General features: G+C 38.0%; 2 protein-coding genes and 1 long non-coding RNA gene across 3 annotated transcripts; 1 reads left to right on the plus strand and 2 right to left on the minus strand.

The window, feature by feature from the left end:
* Positions 1–6660: 6660 nt before the first annotated feature.
* LOC119075364 lies at positions 6661–7533 on the minus strand. The gene is made up of 2 exons (XR_005087374.1): positions 7423–7533; positions 6661–7086 (listed from the first exon to the last, which is right to left on the minus strand). It is a non-coding gene; the product is annotated as an uncharacterized LOC119075364 (long non-coding RNA).
* A 7116-nt stretch (positions 7534–14649) lies between these two features.
* On the minus strand, positions 14650–16523 carry LOC119075348 (chymotrypsin-1-like). Its single transcript, XM_037181778.1, has 3 exons — positions 15994–16523; positions 14918–15074; positions 14650–14847 (listed from the first exon to the last, which is right to left on the minus strand). The coding sequence occupies exons 1-3, from the start codon at positions 16450–16452 to the stop codon at positions 14720–14722; spliced, it is 744 nt and encodes a 247-aa protein (XP_037037673.1). The 5' UTR covers positions 16453–16523; the 3' UTR covers positions 14650–14719.
* Positions 16524–20849: 4326 nt separating this feature from the next.
* LOC119075318 (phenoloxidase 2-like) lies at positions 20850–23256 on the plus strand. The gene is made up of 3 exons (XM_037181738.1): positions 20850–21539; positions 21615–22211; positions 22301–23256. The coding sequence occupies exons 1-3, from the start codon at positions 20933–20935 to the stop codon at positions 23152–23154; spliced, it is 2058 nt and encodes a 685-aa protein (XP_037037633.1). The 5' UTR covers positions 20850–20932; the 3' UTR covers positions 23155–23256.
* The last annotated feature ends 1102 nt before the right edge of the window (positions 23257–24358 follow it).

The raw sequence follows: 24358 nt of genomic DNA on the forward strand, positions 1-24358 counted from the left end.
AATGGCTTCAGGCCAGCGAGTAAACCTATCAATGCATGTCAGGCAGTAAGTGTAACCTTCAGAGGTTGGGAGTGGTCCAACTAAATCTATGTGAACATGTTCGAATCGCGTACTAGGTGTCTTAATTTGTTCGAAAGCGGATTTATTATGCCGGAAGACTTTAGCTTTTTGGCATGGCACGCAACTTTTGCAAAATATCTGAACGTCTTTGTCGATGCTGGGCCAAACGAATGACTTTTTAATGAGTTTGGACGTAGCTTTTGTTCCGGCATGAGCGAGATTGTGAACTTGTTCAAAGATTGTCTTCCTTAATTCCGAAGGAATGAATGGTCGTGGTGTTTCAGTGGAGACATCGCACGTTATTAGGACTTCGTGAAACATTATTTCGACTAGTTTGAGTCCTGTTCGCTGTTTTTTTAGTTGTTTAAGTTCCTTATCCGTCTTTTGAGACTGAGCGATAAGATTATAGTCAACTGAGCTAGAGAGCGAAATACTATTTATTCTAGATAGTGTATCAGCAACTACATTGTCAATGCCAGAGATATGCTGAATATCTGTGGTAAATTGACTTATAAAATCGAGATGTCGGAGTTGCCTAGGAGAAGCTTTTTCGTTCTTTTGGTTGAAAGCAAAAACGAGAGGCTTGTGATCCGTAAAGATGGTAAAATCTCTGGCTTCGAGCATCGGACGGAAGTGTTTAATTGAAGCGTAAATTGACAAGAGTTCCCTGTCGTATGTCGAATACTTGCTTTCGGCGGAAGATAATCTTTTTGAAAAGAAAGCTAAGGGTTGCCAAGCGTTATCTTTAAGTTGATTAACTACTCCGCCTATTGCAGTGTCTGACGCATCAACCATGAGACAGATTTTGGCGTTGTCTGATGGATGAGACAAGAGAGTTGCGTTGGCCAGTGCCTCTTTGCATTTGTTAAAGGCATCAAGTCTCTCTGGAGTCCAATCTATTGGAGACTTGTCTTTCTTCTTGTTGCCTTTAGTACAGTCTAGCAAAGGAATTTGAGTTTCGATTGCATGGGGCATGAAGCGACGATAGTAATTAATCATTCCCAAAAATCGTTTTAACTGGTCAACTGTCTCGGGAACTTTAAATTCCTTAATAGCAATGACTTTGGATTCCAATGGTTTCGTGCCATCCTTCGAAATTTGATAGCCTAAAAATTCAACTTGAGACTTACCAAAAGAGCATTTATTTGGTTGTATTACGACGCCGTAGTCGTTCAAGCGTTGCAATAGGATGCGAAGGTGTTCAATATGCTCCTCTTTGTTTTTAGATGCTATCAAAATGTCATCCAGGTAGGCGAAACAAAACTCCAGTCCCTGGATAATCGAGTTAACAAAACGCTGGAATGATTGTGCAGCGTTGCATAAACCAAAAGTCATAGAAGGGAATTCGAATAAACCGAAGGGTGTGATGATGGCCGTTTTCTGAATGTCCTCTTCCGCTACTGGAATTTGATTATACGCCCTTACCAAGTCGATCACGCTGAAGATGGATTGACCTTCCAAAAAATGGTTAAAATCTTGAATGTGAGAAACCGGGTAACGGTCTGGTAAGGTGTTAGCGTTTAGACGTCTGTAGTCGCCACAGGGTCTCCAGCCGCCCTTTGGCTTAGGTGCTATGTGTAAAGGAGAAGCCCATGGACTATCAGATGGTCGACAGATGCCCAGTTCGAGCATTTTGTCAAACTCAGCTTTAGCTAGCTTAAGTTTTTCGGCGTTAAGACGCCTTGGTTTAGAGAAAATTGGTTGGCAATTAGTTATAATTCTGTGTTGGACGTTGTGTTTTTTCGACACTTTTTTAATAGCCGATTGATCTAACAAATCGGGAAATTCCTGAATCAACTGATGATACTGAGTTTCCCCTGACAGAGATTTGATCTGTGTGCCAGAGTTGTTTTGAGGAATTTTTCCGTGGATTGAGATGCTAGTCAGGTTATCAACCAATTTGTTGTTTTTGACGTCGATTAAAAGGTCGTATTTTTTTAACAAGTCAGAACCGATGATGGGCGATCGCACGTCTGCGATAATGAAAACCCAACGAATGGGGCGGCGTAAGCCGAGGTTCAACGTGACTGTTTTGCTTCCGTATGTCTTAATAAGCGAGCCGTTTGCGGCATATAACTTGAAGAGACAAGGGACGTTACCTTTTTCACGAGAAGTGGGAGGGAGGACGCTTAAATCTGCCCCAGTGTCAATAAGGAAATCTCTCCCAGAGTGCCTATCTGAAACGAACAAACGACTTATGTTTGGTGCCTGGCTAATCACTGAGCAATTTGGCCTATATTCTTGGTTTGTTTTCGAATCGTTATACGAGCAAGGTTCTTTGCACTTCCTTGCTTTGTTACCGAAAGATTTGTGGTAGAAACAAAAGTCTTTGTTCGCTTCAGAAGGTGCCCGAACGGGCGTTGTTTGGCGATTTCGTGCTGATCGTTGATTGCTTTTACCAGGTTTGAGAAATTCTTCTTTCAGACTTTCGATCTTACCTTCTAGCCGATCAACGACGTTTACTAAATCGCTGATTTGATTAACTTGATTATTACTGACGGCCTGAATGGAAGCTGCCTCAGTTATATCAAACATAATGTCAGCAGTTACGGACAACTGCGTTAGATTATCGCTACTGGTGGCAAGAACTGTTTGTATATTGACGGGTAATCTTTGTAACCAGAGGGTTTTCAATAGGTCATCACCCACTTTTCCGCAAGACAGTTCCCTCATTCGACGAAGTAAGCTGGACGGTTTCATCTCACCGATGGCAATTTCACTGAAAAGATTTTTCAGCTTTTTATTTTCGGTGTCTTCGAATTCCTTTATCAACCGCTGTTTTATTGTTTCGTAGAGATTTCCAACAGGTGGGTTGAGGACTATATCGCTAACCGAGGTGAGAATGTCGCTCTCAACAACGCCGACAATCGTATTAAATTTGGTCAGATCACTGACTATATTAGAGTTCGCAAATTGCGCTTCCAACTGGCGGAACCACAGCTGGGGGTTTTGCTTCCAGAAGGAGGAACTCTAACCTGGATGCGATTGACTGCGTTGTTTTGCTGAGCGTTGGGCTGAACATTTTGCTGGGCATTTTGCTGAGCATCTTGCTGAGCCTCACCGTTTTGCTGAACGTTATCTTGAGCGTTTTGGAAAGGAAGTTCGTCTTCGTTTGCCATAATTAGTAGTGATTAAGAGAGCAGAAATTGTAAAGTTGACGATGGTCGACTGAATTTCTGTGTTGTAGTACGAAAGCTCGTTGCTTATACTAAATACCCGAAGGAACTTGTGTTCGTTTTTGGGGTCACCAATATGGGATCCTGCTACTTTACAAGTGAAAGACTTGTGGTTAGGATTGAATCCAAATGGAGAATGAATAATTTATTTACTAATTCCAGCTATTTTATACACGGTTTGGTTTGAACTAGAAAACGTAATTTAGTTGTTTTAACAACAAAAACAAAATTGAGTTTGACAACGTAATGACAATTCAGTTAATCATCTGGCGCAGCTGGTGATTGGAATTAATTTGATGATTGGATGAGTGCGTTCGATGGTTGTGTTGTAGGTTTTATGCGACCGAGGGCACCACAAGCTCACTCCAAGAGACCTAGCTCACGCTCCGGAGAACACAATTTCATAAAAAAAAATTCCCTGATTGGTACGGTCAATACCTATCTAATAAAGCTAAAACAGACGAAATATGTTCAAATGTGGCCGACCTACAAGCCTGTGCCTGTTCCACACCAAGGGGTCTAACTCACGAGTCGGTCATCCGATTTCCATAAACTTTTTTTTTGTCGATCGGTATTGTAAATACCTTTTATTTGACGTATCACTTACAAGTTTAACGTTTAAATGTCCGGAGATATCTTCGAAAAACCGTAAAGCACTTATTGGGCCACAGCTCGGGAGGGGTCGATCCAAAATCACTCATCTTCGAACTTAGCCTGTCTTTTGACATTACCAAACGGGAAAAAAAAAGAATTTTCAAAATCGGATGCGTTTTACTCAAGTTATCGTGCAGACAGACAGACGGACAGACAGACGGACATTTTTCGACGTGTTACAAACGTATGCGTAAACCTATAAGACCCCAGTACTTCGTACGGGTCTAAAAATGTGTAAAATTTTGAGAAATTTAAAGAATTCTCAAAATTCTCAAAAGTTTTTTTATAAAATTTTATAAGATGCGAATGTGGAACGATTAGAGGACTCTTTCCTTTTGGTATAATACAAAATAGTACGGTAGACGTTCTTCCCTTACATTTACGTACATAAAGGAAGCCCCCCGGTACTTACTACATTTACAAAACATTTAATCATTAATAAAATAGCACGACTCGTGCGAATTGCAGTCCTCGCTTCGCTCTGGCCGCAAAGTTCACACTCGTAGGAGTTTTAAAGTTTCATGTCATGGCGTGCCCGTGATAGCTGACTATCACCGTTATAGAAAACTATCATGCGTGATAGCTGACTTACAGTCAAGAGAACAACAGAGGCAAATCGGAGCCATGTTATAACATTGCCAATTGTTGTGTAAATTTGATGTGAGCTTTGTGAATTTTCGTTTCAATTTTAAACATAAAAATAAATGTTGTTTTTTTCATATGTTGTTGAAGAAAACTTTGTTATCTACATTTAGGCGGAAAAGTATTCGTTTTTCAGCTAAATCTGTGACTTCTTTGAAGGCTGTAATTATGTCAACTCAATTCGACGTAGTGTGTCATTGTACATTGAGTTGATACCTAACTTCCATCTAAACTCAATTCGTCATTGTAGCACATACACACATCGAAGATTTCATGGATGCACCTGGGAGAGTACAATTAATTAGAATGACTGCCTTTACAAAAACTTCTATTTGCTTTTTTGAATTTTTCATCTGCTATTTACTTTTTTTTAACTCATTTATTTTATTTTAATTTATTTTGGCAGTGTTATCTCCTTTTTTGAATTTTATTTGTTTATTTAAAAGCGAAGAAAAGGCTGCAAGGCGCAACCAGAACAAAACGACCTTTTCAAAAACAAATATTTACAATAAATAAAAATCATCAGCTCCATTATACGTCCCGAAGTCCCCAAGATGCAACTAGCGTTTCTCCGTTGAATTGCAATAGAAACTTTTTGCATGGAGCGTGGCTCGCCAGAAGCTTTTCGCATTAATGAACCCAATTTCTTAATAAAAATACTTGTTTCGGGACCCAAACTTATGTAATCATCATGCTTGAATCTTTCAACATTATCTGCAATTGATTTTGGTTAATGGTTACATCCCACAAAATCGGTTTACCATGCCTCCATGGAATTAGAGTCACACCGTCCGATCTTTTACCGTCATCTCTAGAAATGCCCGGAGGTTGTAACAGATTCGGAAAACCTGCAGAGGAAGATGCATGAGAAAAGATTTTATTAACTTCATCATGTCCTGGAATCCATCCTCCGCTTTTATTGCAATATAAACCGTGTAAGCCATCCCTCGTAAGCTTCTTTCCACAAATACATTTATGTTCTTCGCATAATTCTCTACCCAAACGAAGACCAACAGCAATTCTTACAGAATAGTTATCTAATAGTAAGTAGTAAGCCTAACTGACTCAATGGAACCACTTGCAGCCAATTTGAAGACTTTGAATTTTATATCTGTCATTTTGTATTTTTTTACTCAACTGCCTATCTGCCTTTTTATTTATTTTCAACTGCCTTTTTTATCCCCAAATTTATTTATTTAAAACTGCCCTTTGTGTATCTGCCTTTTTATCTGCCTTTTTTAATTTTTTATTTCAACCTTTATATTAATTCATTACTTCGATAGTCTGTCAAGTGTAATGTATCGTTCTGACGCACTTCAAGTCATGTATAAGTGAAATGAATTTGTTCTGCAAATATACCGCACCCCATTAATGTTTTGATTATTTTTCTTACTTTTCGTACTTTTCTTGGGTGGAGTTAATAGGAGGAGGCCAATACAACAAGGAATGAAGTGCCAGTCCTGTCCTCTTTTCGAAAATACCCTCTCTCTCCCCTCATTGGCTGACGGGAGGGCAATATATCAGTGTCAAATAACGGTTTCTTCTCTTAAAAAGTGTCAAATAAGTTGTCAATTTCACAAAGCTAATATATAATATATAAATATAGTATATAAAAGATTCAATGAAAATTATTAAGTTTTGAAACTTTAAATTTAAAAAAAAAATCTCGCTCGCTTCGTTCGCATTTTCGGCTTATTGCATCCACTGATTTTATGAAAAAAGTTCTTCTCGCTTTCAGGGTAAATGAGACACCTTTTATCAATTAAAGCGCAGATCAAAACAAATTTCGCTCGCTTCGCTCGCGTTACAAATCCTACATGAATAAAACTTTGGTTTCACAACGTTTATTAACTACTATTACAACGCAGAAGTTACTGTTTTCTGAAATGATGCTTGGTCCGGCTCACATTGCTTTCGTGCTAATTATTACAAGGTTAAAATCTAATCGCATCTGACTAATGAGTGTCTTTTAGAATGATATTTAGAATTGCTGGATGCCACTGATCAGAAAAATCTCCTATCTTAGTGATGAATGAGGAAAGAGTTCGCAATTCTAACTATGTTTGCCTTCCCCTTTGTGGGATCTTACTTAGGTATTCAATTTTGTTAATTAATTCAACTTGAGCACTAAATTGTAAATTATTTATTTCAATTGAAACAGCTTTACAGTGTTCTACGTTGCTTGAAAGAAACTGATTCGCAAGACTTAAATTTTAATCAATTTTATCGAGACCTGTAAGGTATGCTTTGTACGCATCAGCATCAATATAAGCTTGGTTATAACTTAAACCGAGGGTGCATGCTCCGGTATATACCGTATTATCTGGAGGTTTGCCAGATAGTTGTGAGATTATCAGTTCTGGAAATGTAAATGGTATTGCATTTATGTTTGGTGTAATGCCTATACAGTCCAAGTATTTGCAGCACGGTGTAAAAACCATTTTGGTTGGATTGTTCACACTGTCACGAGTCATACCACACGATCTTCCGAGATGCTGACAATTATTGAAATCCACTTTAAGTCCAAGGGACGCTCTGGCATCTGCCATCGGACCTGCAACAGTATGAATAACACAGTTTACAATGTAACCTTTACATATTATTTTGCGGTGAAAAAACTCGTGTTTTCTCATTTCAAAAGCGTTGAGAAAATTTCAAATTTGTGGTCACTTCGTTCGGGCTACAATTCGCGAAATTGCCTAAAAACAATCGTCCAAAACAGATACACAAATAACTATTTCAACTCCTCGGCGAATTCATTAAAATGAATACACGGCGTTTGAATAGCTACTTTCGGACACTCGTTTTCTCACTTCGCAAGCAACAGCTTTGACTCTCCTAAGCAACTAGAAATAGCAATGCAACATGATGCGGCAATTCCACTACTTACCTGTGTCTTTATCAGCTCCTATTCCCAAAAAAACGGCGATTAAGCACATGAAGAAAACACACACAAAATTCATCGTACAATATACAATGTAGCAACTGATTAGTCGGACTATAAACCTCTTAAGAATGTAAGTCGATTCTTACAAATCGAGGTCTTAAATACGTTTTTTGTTTGCGTACCTGATTTTTTTATCATAAGCGTTTTAGATTTTTTACAGGGCTCCCACGTGTTCTTATTTCCTATCATAGCCAGCGAACTTGTCAATTTGAGCAACGTGTCTTTTCAGCTGTTTTTTTTTACAAATTGACAAATTCGCATTGATGTAGACTGTTCGCTTTTCCAGCACCGTTTGTGGCAACAATTCGCTTACGTTCGCTGCGTTTTTTTTTTTTTTTTTTGAAAACACAGCATTTATGTGATCGGTACTACTTTTGTGTGTGTATTGACACCATTGTCAGTGTTCAGAGCTGGAGAAAAGCTGGGAGACTGAAGTTTCAATAATTTCGATAGACAACATATTTCTAAGCGTCTCTATATGCCTCTATTTTCTTCTCGTGTCATTTTTGCTTAATTCTCTCACGAAAAAGTTTGGGTCGTAATTGAAATATAAATTAAAAGAATAAAACTAGAAAATTCGGCAATAGTGTAGAACATTTTTTTGTTTACAATAACATTCTTAATCTAAATAAAAAAAAATGTAAAGACTTCAACGTCCCATTGGAAGAACGAACAGAAACGAATGCAATTTTAGTTAAAGAACACCGCGTCTAGAGATATCGAACATTCCAGACGATTGAGTCTGTCCAGCAAGGCGGTATTACATTTTTGAGTGTTGGAAAGTGTAGAACAGATATGGTCGCATCTATTTGCTACATGTACTCACAATTAATGTCAAAATCACATGGAAATTAGTGCGTTTGAGTGCGGAAATCAAACTTTCGTGTGTTCCGGGAGAAGAATAGACCCAATTCTTCACATTCGTTGAATCTTGCAAGCAAAATTGAGTTGAAAATTAAAAGTATATTTTCGTACCGAAGATATTTTACCTTTGCTCGGATCAGAAATAGTTAGTAACCTACTGACTTTACGAAACTCGTGAGGGTTTGAACAATAATTTCTATAAACTGAAAAAGTTTACACAAACAATAAAAACGAAAAAAAAAACTTTTTTGAAAAGCAATTTTTATTTACCATTTTACTAACTCAATATATAAATGTAAAAAAATGCAAAATCGCTAAGCCAGCGAATTTATAAGTTTGTGGAAAAATACGAATTCGCTGGCTGTAATAGGAAATATGAAAGCATGTGGGAACCCTGTAAAAATTTAAAATGCTCATGATAAAAAAAACAGGAACGCAATCAAAAGAAAACGCATTTAGGGTTTGGGAAAAAGCACAATTTTAGTTTTAATAATTTAATTTATCGATAGTTACAAAGTAATATGATAGCAACAACTTGTTAGCACAGCTTTAAATTTACATTATTCTTTTGTTCTGTGTTCTACATATTTTTGGTGCTAAAGTCGAAGCATTATAATTTCATCGATTCTATTAATTTAATTCATTTTTAAATAATTATAGTTGTCAAAGAAATCAATTAGAAAACCACGGTGGGGCTGAACGAACTTTAAATAAACATGTCGACCTCCATCTCGCTTCTTTTCATAGCTGAGTTAGGGGAGGCGTGTACTATCCAACGGCACGTGTTGCAGGCGTAACCGCTGAGCCGTTTCTGAGAACTAGGAATATCGTCGCCTGGCTCCGCGGAAATTGCTGGACCAATGTTTGAAACTGGAATCGGTAGAGGGACAAATTCTTAGAACAACCATGTAAAAATTATTGCTCTCGGTCATTTGTTCGCAGAGTAATAGAAGCTGAAAGTCGAAAATTCCACCTCTTCATGGAGTGATGCCTCCTCGACGAAGTTCCCGATCCAGCACTTTAATAGCGTTTAAATAGTAATTAGCAAATCTTTATAGATTCGGAAGGATTTTTAATAAAAAATTTTGCTGCGCGGCTCGCATTCCTGATGAAAAATAGTCATTTGTGTACCTGATTTGCACGATTGAGCGACGTTACACCACAATCATTATCAAACTGAAAAGTTGCCATCGATCGCCGTAATTAAAGATGACGGCTAATCGACAAACTTCCCAGCGATGTTTTATTAAGCAACTTTGTCCAGAGTTAACGAACATACGAAATCGCATCAACGCAAATGCAAAACCAAATAGGTCACGTGTTATCGAATGGGCCATGTTTCTAATGCCAGTAAATTTGTGTGAGAATTCAATTTTTAGCCCCGTACGAAGTACGAAGGGGCTTATAGGATTACGATGCCGTGTGTAATTGATGGAATTCGAAGCAGACGGTAAGGGCAAAGTGTTTGCCTATGTTCATAGATGACGAATCCACAATAAAAATTTGGGCCGTCTGTCCGTCTGTCTGTCACGTCGATATCTTGAGTAAATCAAATCCGATTTCAAAAAAAAAAAAAATTCCTGAAAGATAGTCAAAATAGTGAGGCTAAGTTCGAAGATGGGCATATTCGGGTCGGCCCTTCGTGAGTTAGGGCCACCTAAGTGATTTAAGGTCTTTTGGTGATATTTATGGCAAAATAATGTAAATGACACGGCAAATGATAGGTATTGTCAATACCAATCCAGGAAAAAAAGTTTTTTTAAATCGGGTGAGTGGACCGTGAGTTAGGGCCTTAGAAGTGAAAAGCTACGAGGGCCCTGTGTGTATTTTACATAGAACTCAAGTAAATTTCATTCGTTTTTCGTAATTTTTGTGTCATTTGGAAGGTAATCAAAAGCCGAATAGAATGTTGTTGAAAAAAAAATTAAATTTGGGTCCTCGGACTAAGGCCGCTACTAGGGCCCTATGCGTATTTTACATATAACTCGAGCAAATTTCATCCGTTTTTCGTAATTTTTGTTTCATTTGGAAGGTAATCAAAGGTCGAATAGAGTGTTGTTGAAAAAAAATTAAATTTGGGTCCTTGCACTAACGCCGCTACTAGGGCCCTATGTGTATTTTACATATAACTCGAGCAAATTTCATCCGTTTTTAGTAATTTTTGTTTCATTTGGAAGGTAATCAAAGGCCGAATAGAATGTTGTTGAAAAAAAATTAAATTTGGGTCCTTGGACTAAGGCCACTACTAGGGCCCTATGTGTATTTTACATTGAACTCGAGTAAATTTCATTCGTTTTTCGTAATTTTTGTGTCATTTGGAAGGTAATCAAAGGCCGAATAGAATGTTGTTGAAAAAAAAAATTAAATTTGGGTCCTCGGACTAAGGCCGCTACTAGGGCCCTATGCGTATTTTACATACAACTCGAGTAAATTTCATCCGTTTTTCGTAATTTTTGTTTCATTTGAAAGATAATCGAACACCGAATAGAATGTTGTTGAAAAAAAAATTAAATTTGGGTCCTTGGACTAAGGCCGCTACTAGGGCCCTATGTGTATTTTACATATAACTCGAGCAAATTTCATTCGTTTTTCGTAATTTTTGTTTCATTTGGAAGGTAATCAAAGGCCGAATAGAATGTTGTTGAAAAAAAATTAAATTTGGGTCTTCGGACTAAGGCCGCTACTAGGGCCCTATGTGTATTTTACATATAACTCGAGCAAATTTCATCCGTTTTCCGTATTTTTTGTTTCATTTGGAAGGTAATCAAAGGCCGAATAGAATGTAGTTGAAAAAAAAAAATTGGATCCTCGGACTGAGGCCGATACTAGGCCCTATGTGTATTTATACTCAATAAATTAAAATTTTAGGACTATTTGAAATTTTTGTTTTATTTGAAAGGAACGTCGTACGGGGCTTCGTAATTGCGCTATGCGCAATTTCTAAGATGTAGACATTACATAATAATTTTACTTTAACTACTTTAACCGGCGCATAGGCTTACGGTCAAAGTAGGGTGACAGACGCACTAGGGTCACGTACGCAATAGATATACGGGTTTGTACGGGGCTCAGTCGCAGCAAACGCTCCGACTGTTCTGATGGCTCGTTTTCGTTTGAATTTTTGAATCGCGGGAATAGAAGACCCACGTTCGGAGCACTCTCCTCTCCACCTGAAATACACTGGCGAGGTTCCCAACGCAACACAGAAACGGGATATACGCCTAGTTAGGCCTTGGTGCCTATGCACCAAAACCAGTCTCAGATATTTTTGATCTTCTATGCCTGGCTGGTTGTAAGTGGCCAAAAGTCGAAAAATGTGGTTTCGCAGTCCGGATTTCATTTCCGTAAGGTGGCGAGGGCACGGCGTGTATCGGTTCGTTTGAAAGCTGAGGTCAAGTACTCCCGGGGCAAATATTACCTTCAAAAAATTGGATGATAATCGGCAAAGCACCTAGCACGGTAATAGAGGTTTTACCACGTCAAATAGAGGAGTATTTTGATACCAATAATACCATTAGCAGCATTAATGCTAGTTTTGCAATGACATCATAATATTATGAAAAAAAAGGTGTGGAAATATCCGCATACTTCGATTAAAGTGCTACTTTATATTTTTGTACTACCCTGCTAGGTGCTTTGTAATCGGCGGAAAATATGACCTCCGGAAAATTTCTCGAAATCGATGGAACATCGGTGAAATTTGATGAAGACTGTGACCTCAATGAAAGTGTAAAACAGGTATGGTCTATTGCCCGCCCGGAGGACATAAAAATTTGATTTTAGTACTTAAACGCACTCATTTTCATATTATTTTGACATATAATGTGAGTGCGTTTAAGACGAATTCGCCGATCGACCATACCTACGCACTCATTTTCATATTATTTTGACATATAATGTGAGTGCGTTTAAGACGAATTCGCCGATCGACCATGCCCGTTCTAGACTTTCATTGTGTGACCTCACTAATGCAATTATTTGATTAAATTATTATAACTTCAGCTTTACAGCGATACCTATAGGCCAGAGGTTTTTCGACCATATCTTTCGAACTAACAGTCCATTCGACTTTATATGAGGCTCAAAAATCTGAAATAATTTCAGGTTTCAGGAAAAGGTTATAAAAGTCGGTTGAGTAGTTCCAGAGACATGGTTATTAATGTTGGATTAGGTAATTTACACTAATCTAGTGTTCGATGTTTAAACTTTAGTATGCCTGGAAACTAAATTTTCTCGTATGATTTTCATTCTGTTTTATCACTTAATACAATTCAGTTCGTAATTAAGCTGCTCTGTGTTTCAATACAATTGAAGGAAATCTACGGAATCTAAGAGGTTATGGGCCCAGGAACGCAAAGGTATGGCAGAAAAAGAAGCGAACGTGAAACGTTTTCAGTTCGACGGAACGAATTATAACAATTGGAAATACCGGATGCATGCCGTGTTGGAAGAGAAGGATTTAATGGAATACGTCGAGGAAGATCTGGAAATAATTACGCTAAATGCTAACGATCGCGATTACAGAAAACATTTGAAGAAAGAAAAGATATGCAAGTCTGTACTAATCCAGCATATTGCGGACAGTCAATTGGAATACATTAAGGATAAGTCGATGGCAAAGGACATCTACGACGCTCTCAAGTCAGTATTCGAAAGAAATAGCGTCGCCGATCAGTTGTTGCTCCGAAAACAGTTATGCACTTTGAAATATGACGGAATCGGTGATATCAGGAAACACCTTCTGGAATTTGATAATATCATTCGCGAATTGAAAGGAATTGGAGCGAAACTAGAAGAGATAGATGTAATATGTCAACTATTACTAACATTGCCTCAGTCGTATGATTCGCTCGTCACGTCATTGGAAACCCTCCATCCTGAATCACTGAACATTGAATTCGTGAAGAAACGTTTGTTGGACGAGCATGGGAAAAGATCGGTTGAGAACAAAAACGGAATATCGAACAATGGACACTTTTCAACTGCTATGAATACATTCAGATTCCAGTGTCACAGCTGCGGGAAGGTCGGACATAAGAAATGGCAATGTCCAGATCTGAATACCCATTCGAATGGTAACGGAAATGTATCTTATTGGCAAGGCTTCAACAATGGTAACGGCAACGGAAATTACAATGGAAATTCGAATGTTAACAAAACTCCAATGAACAACCAAGCCGGAGCAAACTTAAGCGAAGCTCGTGCAGATCGTTGCAACTTGTAATCTGTGCGAAATGGAATTGGAAGGAATATGGAAATGGAAGGAATATGGAAATGGAAGGAATATGGAAATGGAAGGAATATGGAAATGGAAGGAATATGGAAATGGAAGGAATATGGAAATGGAAGGAATATAGAAATGGAAAGAATATGGAAATGGAAAGAAACAGGAAAGAAACTACAATATGGAATCAAAGCTTGGAAATTTAATCGGAAATTCAATCTTTGATTTATGTAAATTAAGCGGGGGTGTTGGATTAGGTAATTTACACTAATCTAGTGTTCGATCTTTAAACTTTAGTATGCCTGGAAACTAAATTTTCTCGTATGATTTTCATTCTGTTTTATCACTTAATACAATTCAGTTCGTAATTAAGCTGCTCTGTGTTTCAATACAATTGAAGGAAATCTACGGAATCTAAGAATTAAAAGGGTTCCCAGATCGAAAAAAGAGTACAAAAAGGTACTGCCAAAGCAAGAAAAACCGTAAAAATGGTTTTTCAGTAATAGCTTTGGGTGAAGTGTAACCATCGTTTCATGCTTTAATGAGTTATGCTTGATTTCCTTAAAGAGTAAACGGAGCGTAAACGGCATAAGTGGAAATCAAGCATTATTGATGATACTCATAAACGTTTATACTATTCAATGAAAATTTACCACCACTTGACATCTGTGGCTGTACTTTGTCCAAAAAGAATGTTAGTTATCATTGAAAAAATAAATGTTTTGGGTATAAGTTCAGGCTTCAATTTAGCATTCAAATGATTCGTCTTAAGTTTACTTTTTCGTCGATTTTTTTTTGCTCAGGTATTCGAATTTGCGTTGTAATGGTCAAGTCAATAGTAATGAAACTGGTTAATCGGACGTTCCGTCCGAACAGTGGAAAAATGCGCGGCCGGATAGCCGCTCACAAATAAATAAGAATTATACCGTCAGCCAAAGAGAGGGAATTTTCGAAAAGAGGACAAGACGGGCACTCCAATTCTTGCTCTATAGTCCTCCTGCTATCAATTCCACCCAAGACGTTCTCTTTCTTGCTGTATTGTCATTAGTCCCGTCCACTTTTAATCTTTTTACCAGAACTGAAATTTTGAGCTTCTCTCATTCTTGTGTGCGGTATATTACAAATTCATTTCACCTATACATGACTGAAATATTAATGTGATTGAATCCAGCTATAATAAAATGCCACACTCGAAAAAGCATCCGGTTTACCTCTAGCGCATGGTACTCCCCACGACACAATACCTGCTTGGACGCCTTCAGCAGTAATTAATGGACCGCCTGAAAAAAAGTTTTAGAATTCGTGTTCATTCTATTAGGTCATCTAAAAGAGAGTTCTTTTTGATCGCACCAGAATCACCGAAACAGGCTCCCTCACCTTCCGGCGGATTTGTGCAAACATGAGCAGTAGTAATTGGACTGGCTCCTTGCAACGATTGAGCACATGTTTCAAGGTCCAATGTTTGAAGGTTTATGTACTGCAAGTCGTTGGGAAAGTCACCCGGAAACTGAAAATTGAAAAAAAATTATTCACTGAACAATAATATATATTATGCATCTGGCTGCAGGAGTTTAAAGAGCACGTTTCTGTACATAACACGAACGAGCAAAGCGAGTGTGTGTTATGTATACAGAAACGTAATGCGAGTGTATGCTTCTGCAGGTGCATATTATGTTTTGAATCGTCTATCGTTTCGCGACTATCGAAGTCATTAATTGAATCGGAAATCACATCGGTCACAAAACTAGGTCTCAAAAATCAAATAGCTTGTGGTGATCACAGTTTGCCATTGAATTGTCAAGCATCAAGTAGCCTGTGCTCCAGCCTGTATACCAGGTACATTGCGACAATAAATCATTCACTATCCGGCTTCGGCCGAGATCACATCTACGAGTTTTTCGTGTAGTTAGTTGACTGTAGATAGAAAATCATCTATGGTCGAGATGCTTTGCTACCATAAGCTCAATGTAATAAGTTCTTTGCTGAGCAGGACGACTCTGAATCCATCTTTACCTCCGTTTTCCACTGAAAGAAAAGTACTCCGTTCAGAGCGCCGTTCTGAATTTTGATTGGTTAAATCACGTAAAACATTTCAAACCAAGGAAAGTATGTACTGATAGAAGGTGGATATCGAACAAGAAATGCGAGATCAACACCTTGCGAGATTTTTGACATTAGGCGAGATAAATCGGCAACGGTAGTCCGGTTTGTCTGTTTTGGTTATCCACATTTTTAAAATTATAGTGCGACCTTCATACATTCTTAATCAGAGTGTACTTCAACCAACAGAACTCCTTACGCCGAAAAGCAAACGGTAAACTCAGTTTCGTGGCGTAGGCACGTATCGTTCAGCACTTCTTCTTGTTTTTCCATGTCTCATTGAAAGGAAAAAGGTGTTCAAAATATTAACTTTAACGAAAACTTACACTTGTTGTGCCCCAACCGGACAAAGTAACTGTTTCACCTGGAGATGGACTTGATGTCGCTAAGTTTATGGGTTGAACGTATTGATTGTATAGAATTGGAAGTGCTAAGTTCACTACTCCCACATCATTTACTTCAGTTCGTGGGTCATAAGATTCATGGTAAGAGACATTCAAAATTGGATGAGCTGTACCGCCTGAGTTGAGTGTATTTGTACCGACGACGGCAGTGGTCAGTGAAATTGATAGGTTAATAATGCAATGTGCGGCTGTTAAAACTTTGAGAGGCGATATAATGGATCCGCCACAGAAATGTTTATTATTCCTTCGCAACGAAACTTGGTGAGGAAACTGGCCCAACTCTGCATTTTTGCCGCCAACAATCTTCGATTTGATTTCGGGTCGACTTAGCACAGTAGCTATACAAGCTAGTAAGCACAACGTAACGGTTATTACTGACATTTGTTTCAATTTTGTTTTTCGATAACAATGTGAACGAACAAATTTTTCGTTTCTGATAAAATAATTCGGAAATTCGTGCTCTTTTATATCGTAGTATACAAGGACCTTTAATCTGCCATTTTAATTTTTAATTAGCTAAATTCGACATCGTGTTACCATTTGTACTCAACCTAACTGGTGAAAAACTGTCTATGTTAGTGTAAATCTGCATATGTGTGTGTGAGCGCATCTGCATATACAAAATGTCGACAAATCAAAATTGACTTTAGGATTGTTCTCTTTGGAAGAGACTATTGGCACCGGGTGCCAATAGGCTCTTTATTATACAAAAGCTAACCGCACAGGGTGCCAATATTCTCTTTATTATACAAATGCTAATCGCACCCGGTGCCATGAGCCACAGTATTATAAAGAGACTATTGGCACCCGGTGCCATTAGCCACAGTATTATAAATAGACTATTGGCACCCAGAAAAATTAAAATTTGAACAAAAAATCCGGATATTTTGAAAATTAAACTTGTTTTGAACACAATCCTAGGGAATTCATCTTTTTTACGAAATGTAAAGTAAAGGCGGTAGTTTGTTCGATCTTAGTGAGTTCGTCATTTTACAAAATACAACGTAAAGACGGGTTGTTTGATACTAGTGAATTCGTCCTTTTACGAAATTTAACGAAAAGGCGGATTGTTCGATTCTGAGGAATTCATTCTTTTTACGAAATGTAACGTAAAGGTATCGAACAATCCGCCTTAACATTACATTTCTAAATACGATGAATTCCATAAGATCGAACAAACTACCTTTACGTTACATTTCGTAAAAGGATGAAATCCTAAGGATCGAACAATTCGCCATTACGTTAAATTTCTAAAAGGACGAATTCTCTAAGATCGATCAAACTACCTTTACGTACATTTCGTAAAAGGATGAATTCCTTAGGATCGTACATACAATCCGCCTTTACTTTACACTTCGTAGAAGGATGAATTCCCTAGTATTGTTCAAAACGCATTTGCGTTATATTTCGTGAAAGAATTAATTCTATCGAACAACCCATCTTTACGTTAAATTTCGTAAAAGGATGAATTCCCTAAGATCGATCAATCTACCTTTACTTTATATTTCGTAAAAGGGTGAATTCCTCAGGATCGAACAATCCGACTTTACAATACATTTCGTAAAAAGATGGATTCCCTAGGATTGTCTACAAAACAAGTTTAAATTTCAAAATATACTGATTTTTTATTCAAATTTTAATTTTTCCAGGTGCCAATAGTCTCTTTATAATATTGTGGCTAATGGCACCGGGTGCCAATAGTCTCTTCATAATACTGTGGCTAATGACACCCGGTGCCATTAGCCACAGTATTATAAAGTGACTATTGGCACCCGGTGCCAATAGCATATTCGATTCTCTTTTATGTATGTGTGTATTCGATAAAAATAAAATAAGGTCTTGCGGGTATGTCACGGTCGGCACAGTTACGAAACCTTTTTCACTAAAATCTTTCATGCGTTAGGGTATGAAACCAATGTATTTCTTATGGAAAATGCATTTTATACGGTCAAATGCATTTGATATGGGCAATTCATTTTGTATGGACAATGTATTGAATATAATTGTGGCCAATGATTTGTTAAATATGTTTCACCTAAACAAATAAATGGAGACCCCGTTGCTTTTTAATTTCTTACTTTAATAATTATAAGAGTTTCCGAAAATCATGACAAATATTGACGATGACAGAGGCAGCGTTCGGAAAGCTCAGGCTAATTTTCAAAAGCAAAATGAACAATTGTCTGAAACGTAAAGTGTTCGACACGTGTGTCCTTCCTGTGCTCACAGATGGAGCGGAAACGTTAACAAAAGCTTCCGAAAATAAATTTAAAGTGGCACAAAGAGCCATGGCACGGAGTATGCTTGGAACTACGCTCTGAGATAGAGAGACAAATCAATGGATCAAACAAAAGTCCTTGATGTCATGAAAAAAACAGCATCTTTAAAGTGGAGCTGGGCGGGACATATTGCATTGCAAGAAGGACGGACGAACGTTTGACTAAAAAGATCATGAACCGGAGACCACCCAAAACACGACCTAAAGGTGGAGATGGAATAATGGTATAAATACAATTGCAGGGCGAGGGGTAACCGACTGGCCAAAATGGTGGCAAATCAATTTCTAATTCCTTTCAATTCCGTTTAATTACCTCAATTACCGGACCAACTCGTCTAATTGCCGGATTCGCTCTATTTCCTTTCAATTCCTTTCAATTCCTTTCAATTCCGTTCAATTCCTTTCAATTTCCTTTCAATACCCTTTCAATTTCTAAAGGTACTTCCTGTCAATTCTTTTTAATTGCTCTTAATTCCTTTTATTTCTTTAATTAACGGATTAACACCACTACTTGCCGGATTCGCCCTTCAATTCATATAATTCCTTCAATTCCACGAATTTGAATTTTCGAAATAATTGCTCGATATTTCCAAATACAGCCAAGGACAGTCAAAAAAGTGCATTTTTATGATTTTCGTTTTTATTGATTTCAGCTGTTTTAACAATACAAATTACAATGGCAAAACAGCTGAAATCGATGAAACACGTATAGAATAAAAATGCACTTTTTTGACTGTCCCAGGCTGTAGATATAAATTTAAAGTCAAAGTTAAACCCTTGAGCATTTTGGAAAAAGAATCGTCAGACTATATCAAGATAAAATTTGGAACAACTATTAGAATCTTTAATTTTTACTCATACTTTTAGAAGAGATTTTTCAATTTCAATTTAGATTAAACCGTCCAATTGACTGCAGTTTTGTTTAAAGTGATTTCACATCGCACATCATTGTTTATTTTAGATAAATAGTATTTTTCGTACAAAGACAGGAAATGGCGAAAAACGTTTGTGCATCCGACAACTGAAATATGACATATTTTGCCATGATTTTTCATTAGGAAATGTCAGTTTTTCCCGAACTATATATCGTACAGAATTTACGTATGTGTTGTGGACGGTATATTTTAGGAAATTTCGCGGATTGTAGCGCGAACGAAGTGAAAGTGCCTAAAATAAACCGTCCACAACAGATGCGTATACAACTTTTCATGCTGAGGGCCTAAGTTACGAGAAACATTCATTTCTTGACGATTTATGGTGCGGGAAAGAAATTACATGAATTTTTCCATGACTATACGATTGATTAATATGGTGAATGTGAAGTGTGTCTGTTTTCAAGTAAATTGCTGTGTTTTGTCTATTTCAGTTGTCCGATGCACAAAATGTTGTTCCTACCTCGACAGGAAACGGATTTGTTCAGCACACGTCAGCAAAAGCCAAAGCACTCAATTTTTTGTTTCGTTCAAGTGATCGACATCGCAAGATTTTAGGCTTTTGAAAAGTTGATGTCGGTGATGCCTTTTTTTGTAAATTTGGTTTGAAACTAGAGCATTTCGCATCGGCAATGCCCCAGCCTTACATTCCCCCGATGAATATTCACTTGTTTGTTGCGGCTCAGACTCTTCCGTATCTGATTCACAAGAATCCTCTGAAGAAGAATCCTTCAGAGTGCATATTTTGAACATAAAAGGACGTTGGACCAGTTCTAAAATGGAACTGATCAACATTGTACACTGTTATTTATTGTGCGGGAGCTTTTAAAATTAAAACAAAGAGGAAATAATGTGGTTTTGCATTCGCTGGTCCTTCTTTCCGATAATCACACTTACCAGCATTTACTCTCATTTACTTTCAATTCCTTACAATTCCACATATTTACAGTCAATTCCTATCAATTCCGATCAATTACTGCCAATTCCGATCAATTCCAGTCAATTCCGGTCAATTCCAATTATTTACCGGATACTCCGGCAATTCCTTTGAGGGTGTGTAGTCAATTACCCGAGTCGGTTACCCCTCGTTGCAGGGTCTTTCCTGCAATTCTCAAGTGGCAACGGTTCGTTTGGAATGGAAGAGAATTGGGAAGCAGTGGATAGAAAGATATGTCTTGCCTTTTTGCCTCGTTCTTCTTTTTTGCGAAAATTCTGAGAACATCACATTTTCATTTTATCTATGAACATAGGCAAACACTTTGCACTTACCGTCTGCTTCGAATTCCATCAATTACACACGAAATCGTAATCCTATGAGCCCCTTTGCACTTCGTACGTGGCTAAAAATTGCTATCAACCTTTCAACCGAAATTTCGTTTTACTCCTTACCACAAAATTCCATCCGTACCACTGCAATGGATGTTTTCCGCATAACATGCACAACATTACAATCCTTTGCGGTCAGTTGTGCATACATTAAATTTATCTATACATTTCCGTTTTTATCAATTTGTGCATGGGACTCAAGCAATTGTCATTCATATAAATATAACTAGCAGACCATTGTATACAAACCAGTACACTCCGAGCTTCATTCAAGTCTCTACCAATTTCAAAAATTATTTATTGCGAGTTTTAGTGACCTGCTGTAATGGCTAGTGCTAACGATAATTTGCTGTTACTATTCCAAAACCCAAACGAACCACTGTTCACCGAAAAGGACAATGGAAAGACTGTCATCGAAATGCCAGCCGAATTCTATACGGATCGCTATCGTCCCTTGGGTGATGTATTATCCACACGATTCGGAGAAGATGCCACAAACAAGGTTGTATTGAAGAAGTTGACAACGTTCCCCGATCTCTCATTCGCATCCACTTTAAGCAAAGATGGAGCATTTTCATTGTTCAATCGTATTCACAAAGAAATGGCTGGAAAATTGATCAAAATTTTCATGGATCAACCAGACGCTACCACATTGATGTCGTGTGCTGCCTATTGCAAAGATCGTGTTAATGTTGACTTGTTCCAATACTCATTGTCCGTGGCAGTTCAACATCGAGCCGATACGAAGAATATGACATTGCCATCGATTGTGGACATGTTTCCCGATAAGTTTGTGGATCCATCTGCGTTTCCGAAGGCTAGAGAAGAAGCGTCGCTTGTACCTGACGAGAACCGACAGAACATCAAAATTCCATTGGAATTCACATCGAGCGACAAGGAAATCGAACAGAAAATGGCATATTTTCGTGAAGGTATGTGTGACGTGACGTGACAATTAATTTTAACATTCCAGATTGGTGAAAATTGTCTTCATTCTGTTTTTTAAGATATTGGAGTCAACATGCACCATTGGCACTGGCATTTGGTTTATCCCGCACTAGGCCCGGAAAATGTTGTCAGAAAAGATCGTCGAGGAGAATTGTTCTACTACATGCATTCTCAAATCATCTACAGATACAACGTCGAAAGAATTTGTGCTCGCATGGAGAAGGTGAAACCGTTGGCTAACCTTCGGACTGAGATAAAAGAAGCCTACTTTCCGAAAATTATTCGCAGCAAACTCAATCGAGCTTTTCCACCTCGCGTTGCAAACATGACCTTGCAAGACGTGAATCGTTCGGAATTTGTTGTTGAAGTTGCCGATCTGGAACGGTGGAGAGATCGTGTCTATCAAGCTATCGACCAGAAACAAATCACTGATTCGAATGGCAAAATAGTCTCTCTGAACGGGCCAGATGGCATAGACATTTTGGGTAATATCGTTGAGTCGAGTGCGTTATCGGCGAATCCGTCGTTCTATGGCGATTTGCACAATCAAGGTCACATCCTTATCTGTTTCATTCACGATCCGGAGCAGAAGTATTTGGAAGAGTTTGGCGTAATGGGCGACGTTGCTACTGCAATGAGAGATCCGATTTTCTACCGTAAGTAGTTGTCGCTTTTTGGTCTTGATTCAACTTGTTTTTTTGAAGAAACAAATAAAAAAAGGAAAAAATTTCGAACACGAATCTAGGTTGGCATGGCTTTGTGGACACCATATTCCAGCGATACAAGAGACTTTTACCGAACTACTCGGTAGAAACTGAACTCGCCTATGCAGGAATCACAGTGTCGTCGGTAAATGTTCAGATCACCAAAGGAAAGAACGCCAGGCCCAACACTCTGTTGACATTCTGGCAACGTTCAGAAGTAGATCTCAGCACCGGTTTAGACTTTGGACCGGAAGGAAACGTTTACGCTCAATTCACGCATCTTCAGCACGCACCATTCGAGTACAAAATTAACGTTGAAAACAACTCAAGAGCCCAGAAAATCGGAACGTGTCGCATTTTCATGTGCCCGAAGAACGACGAACGTGGACAGCCATTTGTGAAATTCGAAGATCAACGCTTGCTGATGATCGAAATGGATCGCTTTACCGTGTACTTAAATCCGGGCCAAAACTTAATTCGTCGTCGTTCCGACGAATCAAACATTACCATACCTTACGAAAGATCGTTCCGTAACAAACGGCCACCAAGTGATCCACTCGCAAAAGCTCAATTTTCATTCTGTGGATGTGGATGGCCCCAACACATGCTACTTCCGAAAGGATCCGAAGAAGGCACCAAATTCAAAATATTCGTCATGATTTCCAACTTCGAAATGGATCGTGTCGCTCAGCCAGATTTGAAAAATCCGTGCAACGATGCGGCCGTGTTTTGTGGATTAAAAGATCAGAAGTATCCGGATAAAAGGAATATGGGTTTTCCATTCGATCGTCCACACAAAGCGGCTAAATTGGAAGACTTCAAAAATTTGGCAACTAACATGGCCCTTGGAGAGTGTGAGATAAAGTTCACCAATGCTATCATCAATCGACAGTAAATTTCAAATTTTAATTCTTTCTATCTTCTTACTATGCTACCCTTTCCCATTTTATGCAAATTAAAATATTGTCACACTGCATTCCATTTGTTTTATCAAAATAGTTATTTATGTAACAAGAATTCAATTTAGTTACTTGGAACTCGTTCAGGAACTAAAAATTCGTTACCCAAAGTGAAGATTTTGACATATTTTTTATGAAAGAAGTGTCAACATTCTCACCAGTGAAACTTAACGAAGAGTTCCTAAACGAGTAATTCTTCGTTAAGTTTAACTAGTGAATTGTGACAAGTCTACTTACATGGGTATGGACATTTTGATGTAAGATTAAAGAATTCAACTGCAGTGCAATAATATGGAATAAAATCAATTCGAATTGTAATGAAAAATGGCCGAATCTCATATTAATGGACCTTAGAATTATGGCAACTTTTAAATTTCAAACAGCGATTATTGATATATTCAGAGCTGAAAAAGTGTCTGATATTGGCGGCCTAACCAACTCATTAATGTTGCCTTTATCGTCGGCATTTGTCATTACCGTACGGACTTAGCGTTAGCATAGGTGTGTGGTATTTAGCGTTAAAAAAAATCTGACGTTCTCTATTATCTATATGGACAAAAACGCTAAATAAGAAAAACGTCTGTAACACTTGTTAAGAGGCACCGACACTTTCGTGAAAAGCCTACATTAGGGCGATTTTTAAATACTGGATTTTAGTTTACTTTTGATGATATCTTTCCACCAGAATCCTTTTTCAAAAATGTACGACCGCAATTCCGACCACGAATGTGTTAGCTTTCAACAGAAAATAGATTTGGTTGTAGCAGTTTGACCAGCTCTGAAAACAATGAGCAGTTTATGAAAAATTCGTTAAACTGCTCACTTTTCTCAGAGCTGGTCAAACGACTACAACCAAAACTCATTTTGATTTAAAGCTAGCACATTCGTGGTCGGAATTGCGGTCGTACATTTTTCAAAAAGGATTCTGATGAAAAGATATCATCAAAAATGAAATACGAGGCACACAAATGTAGGCTACAATTTGAGCTAAGCACCGGTGCCTCTTAACACGATAGCTTGAGTAATTCTTCGCCAATTTTTACGAATTTTGTTTTAATTGATGAAGGTTGAGATTCTTTAGATTAAGTTCGAAGATGCGCATGGTTGAAGTAGACAAGTTAAGAGAACTACGGAGGTGGA

The sequence above is a fragment of the Bradysia coprophila genome, unplaced genomic scaffold (assembly GCF_014529535.1).
Source record: "Bradysia coprophila strain Holo2 unplaced genomic scaffold, BU_Bcop_v1 contig_200, whole genome shotgun sequence".
NCBI lineage: Eukaryota > Metazoa > Arthropoda > Insecta > Diptera > Sciaridae > Bradysia > Bradysia coprophila.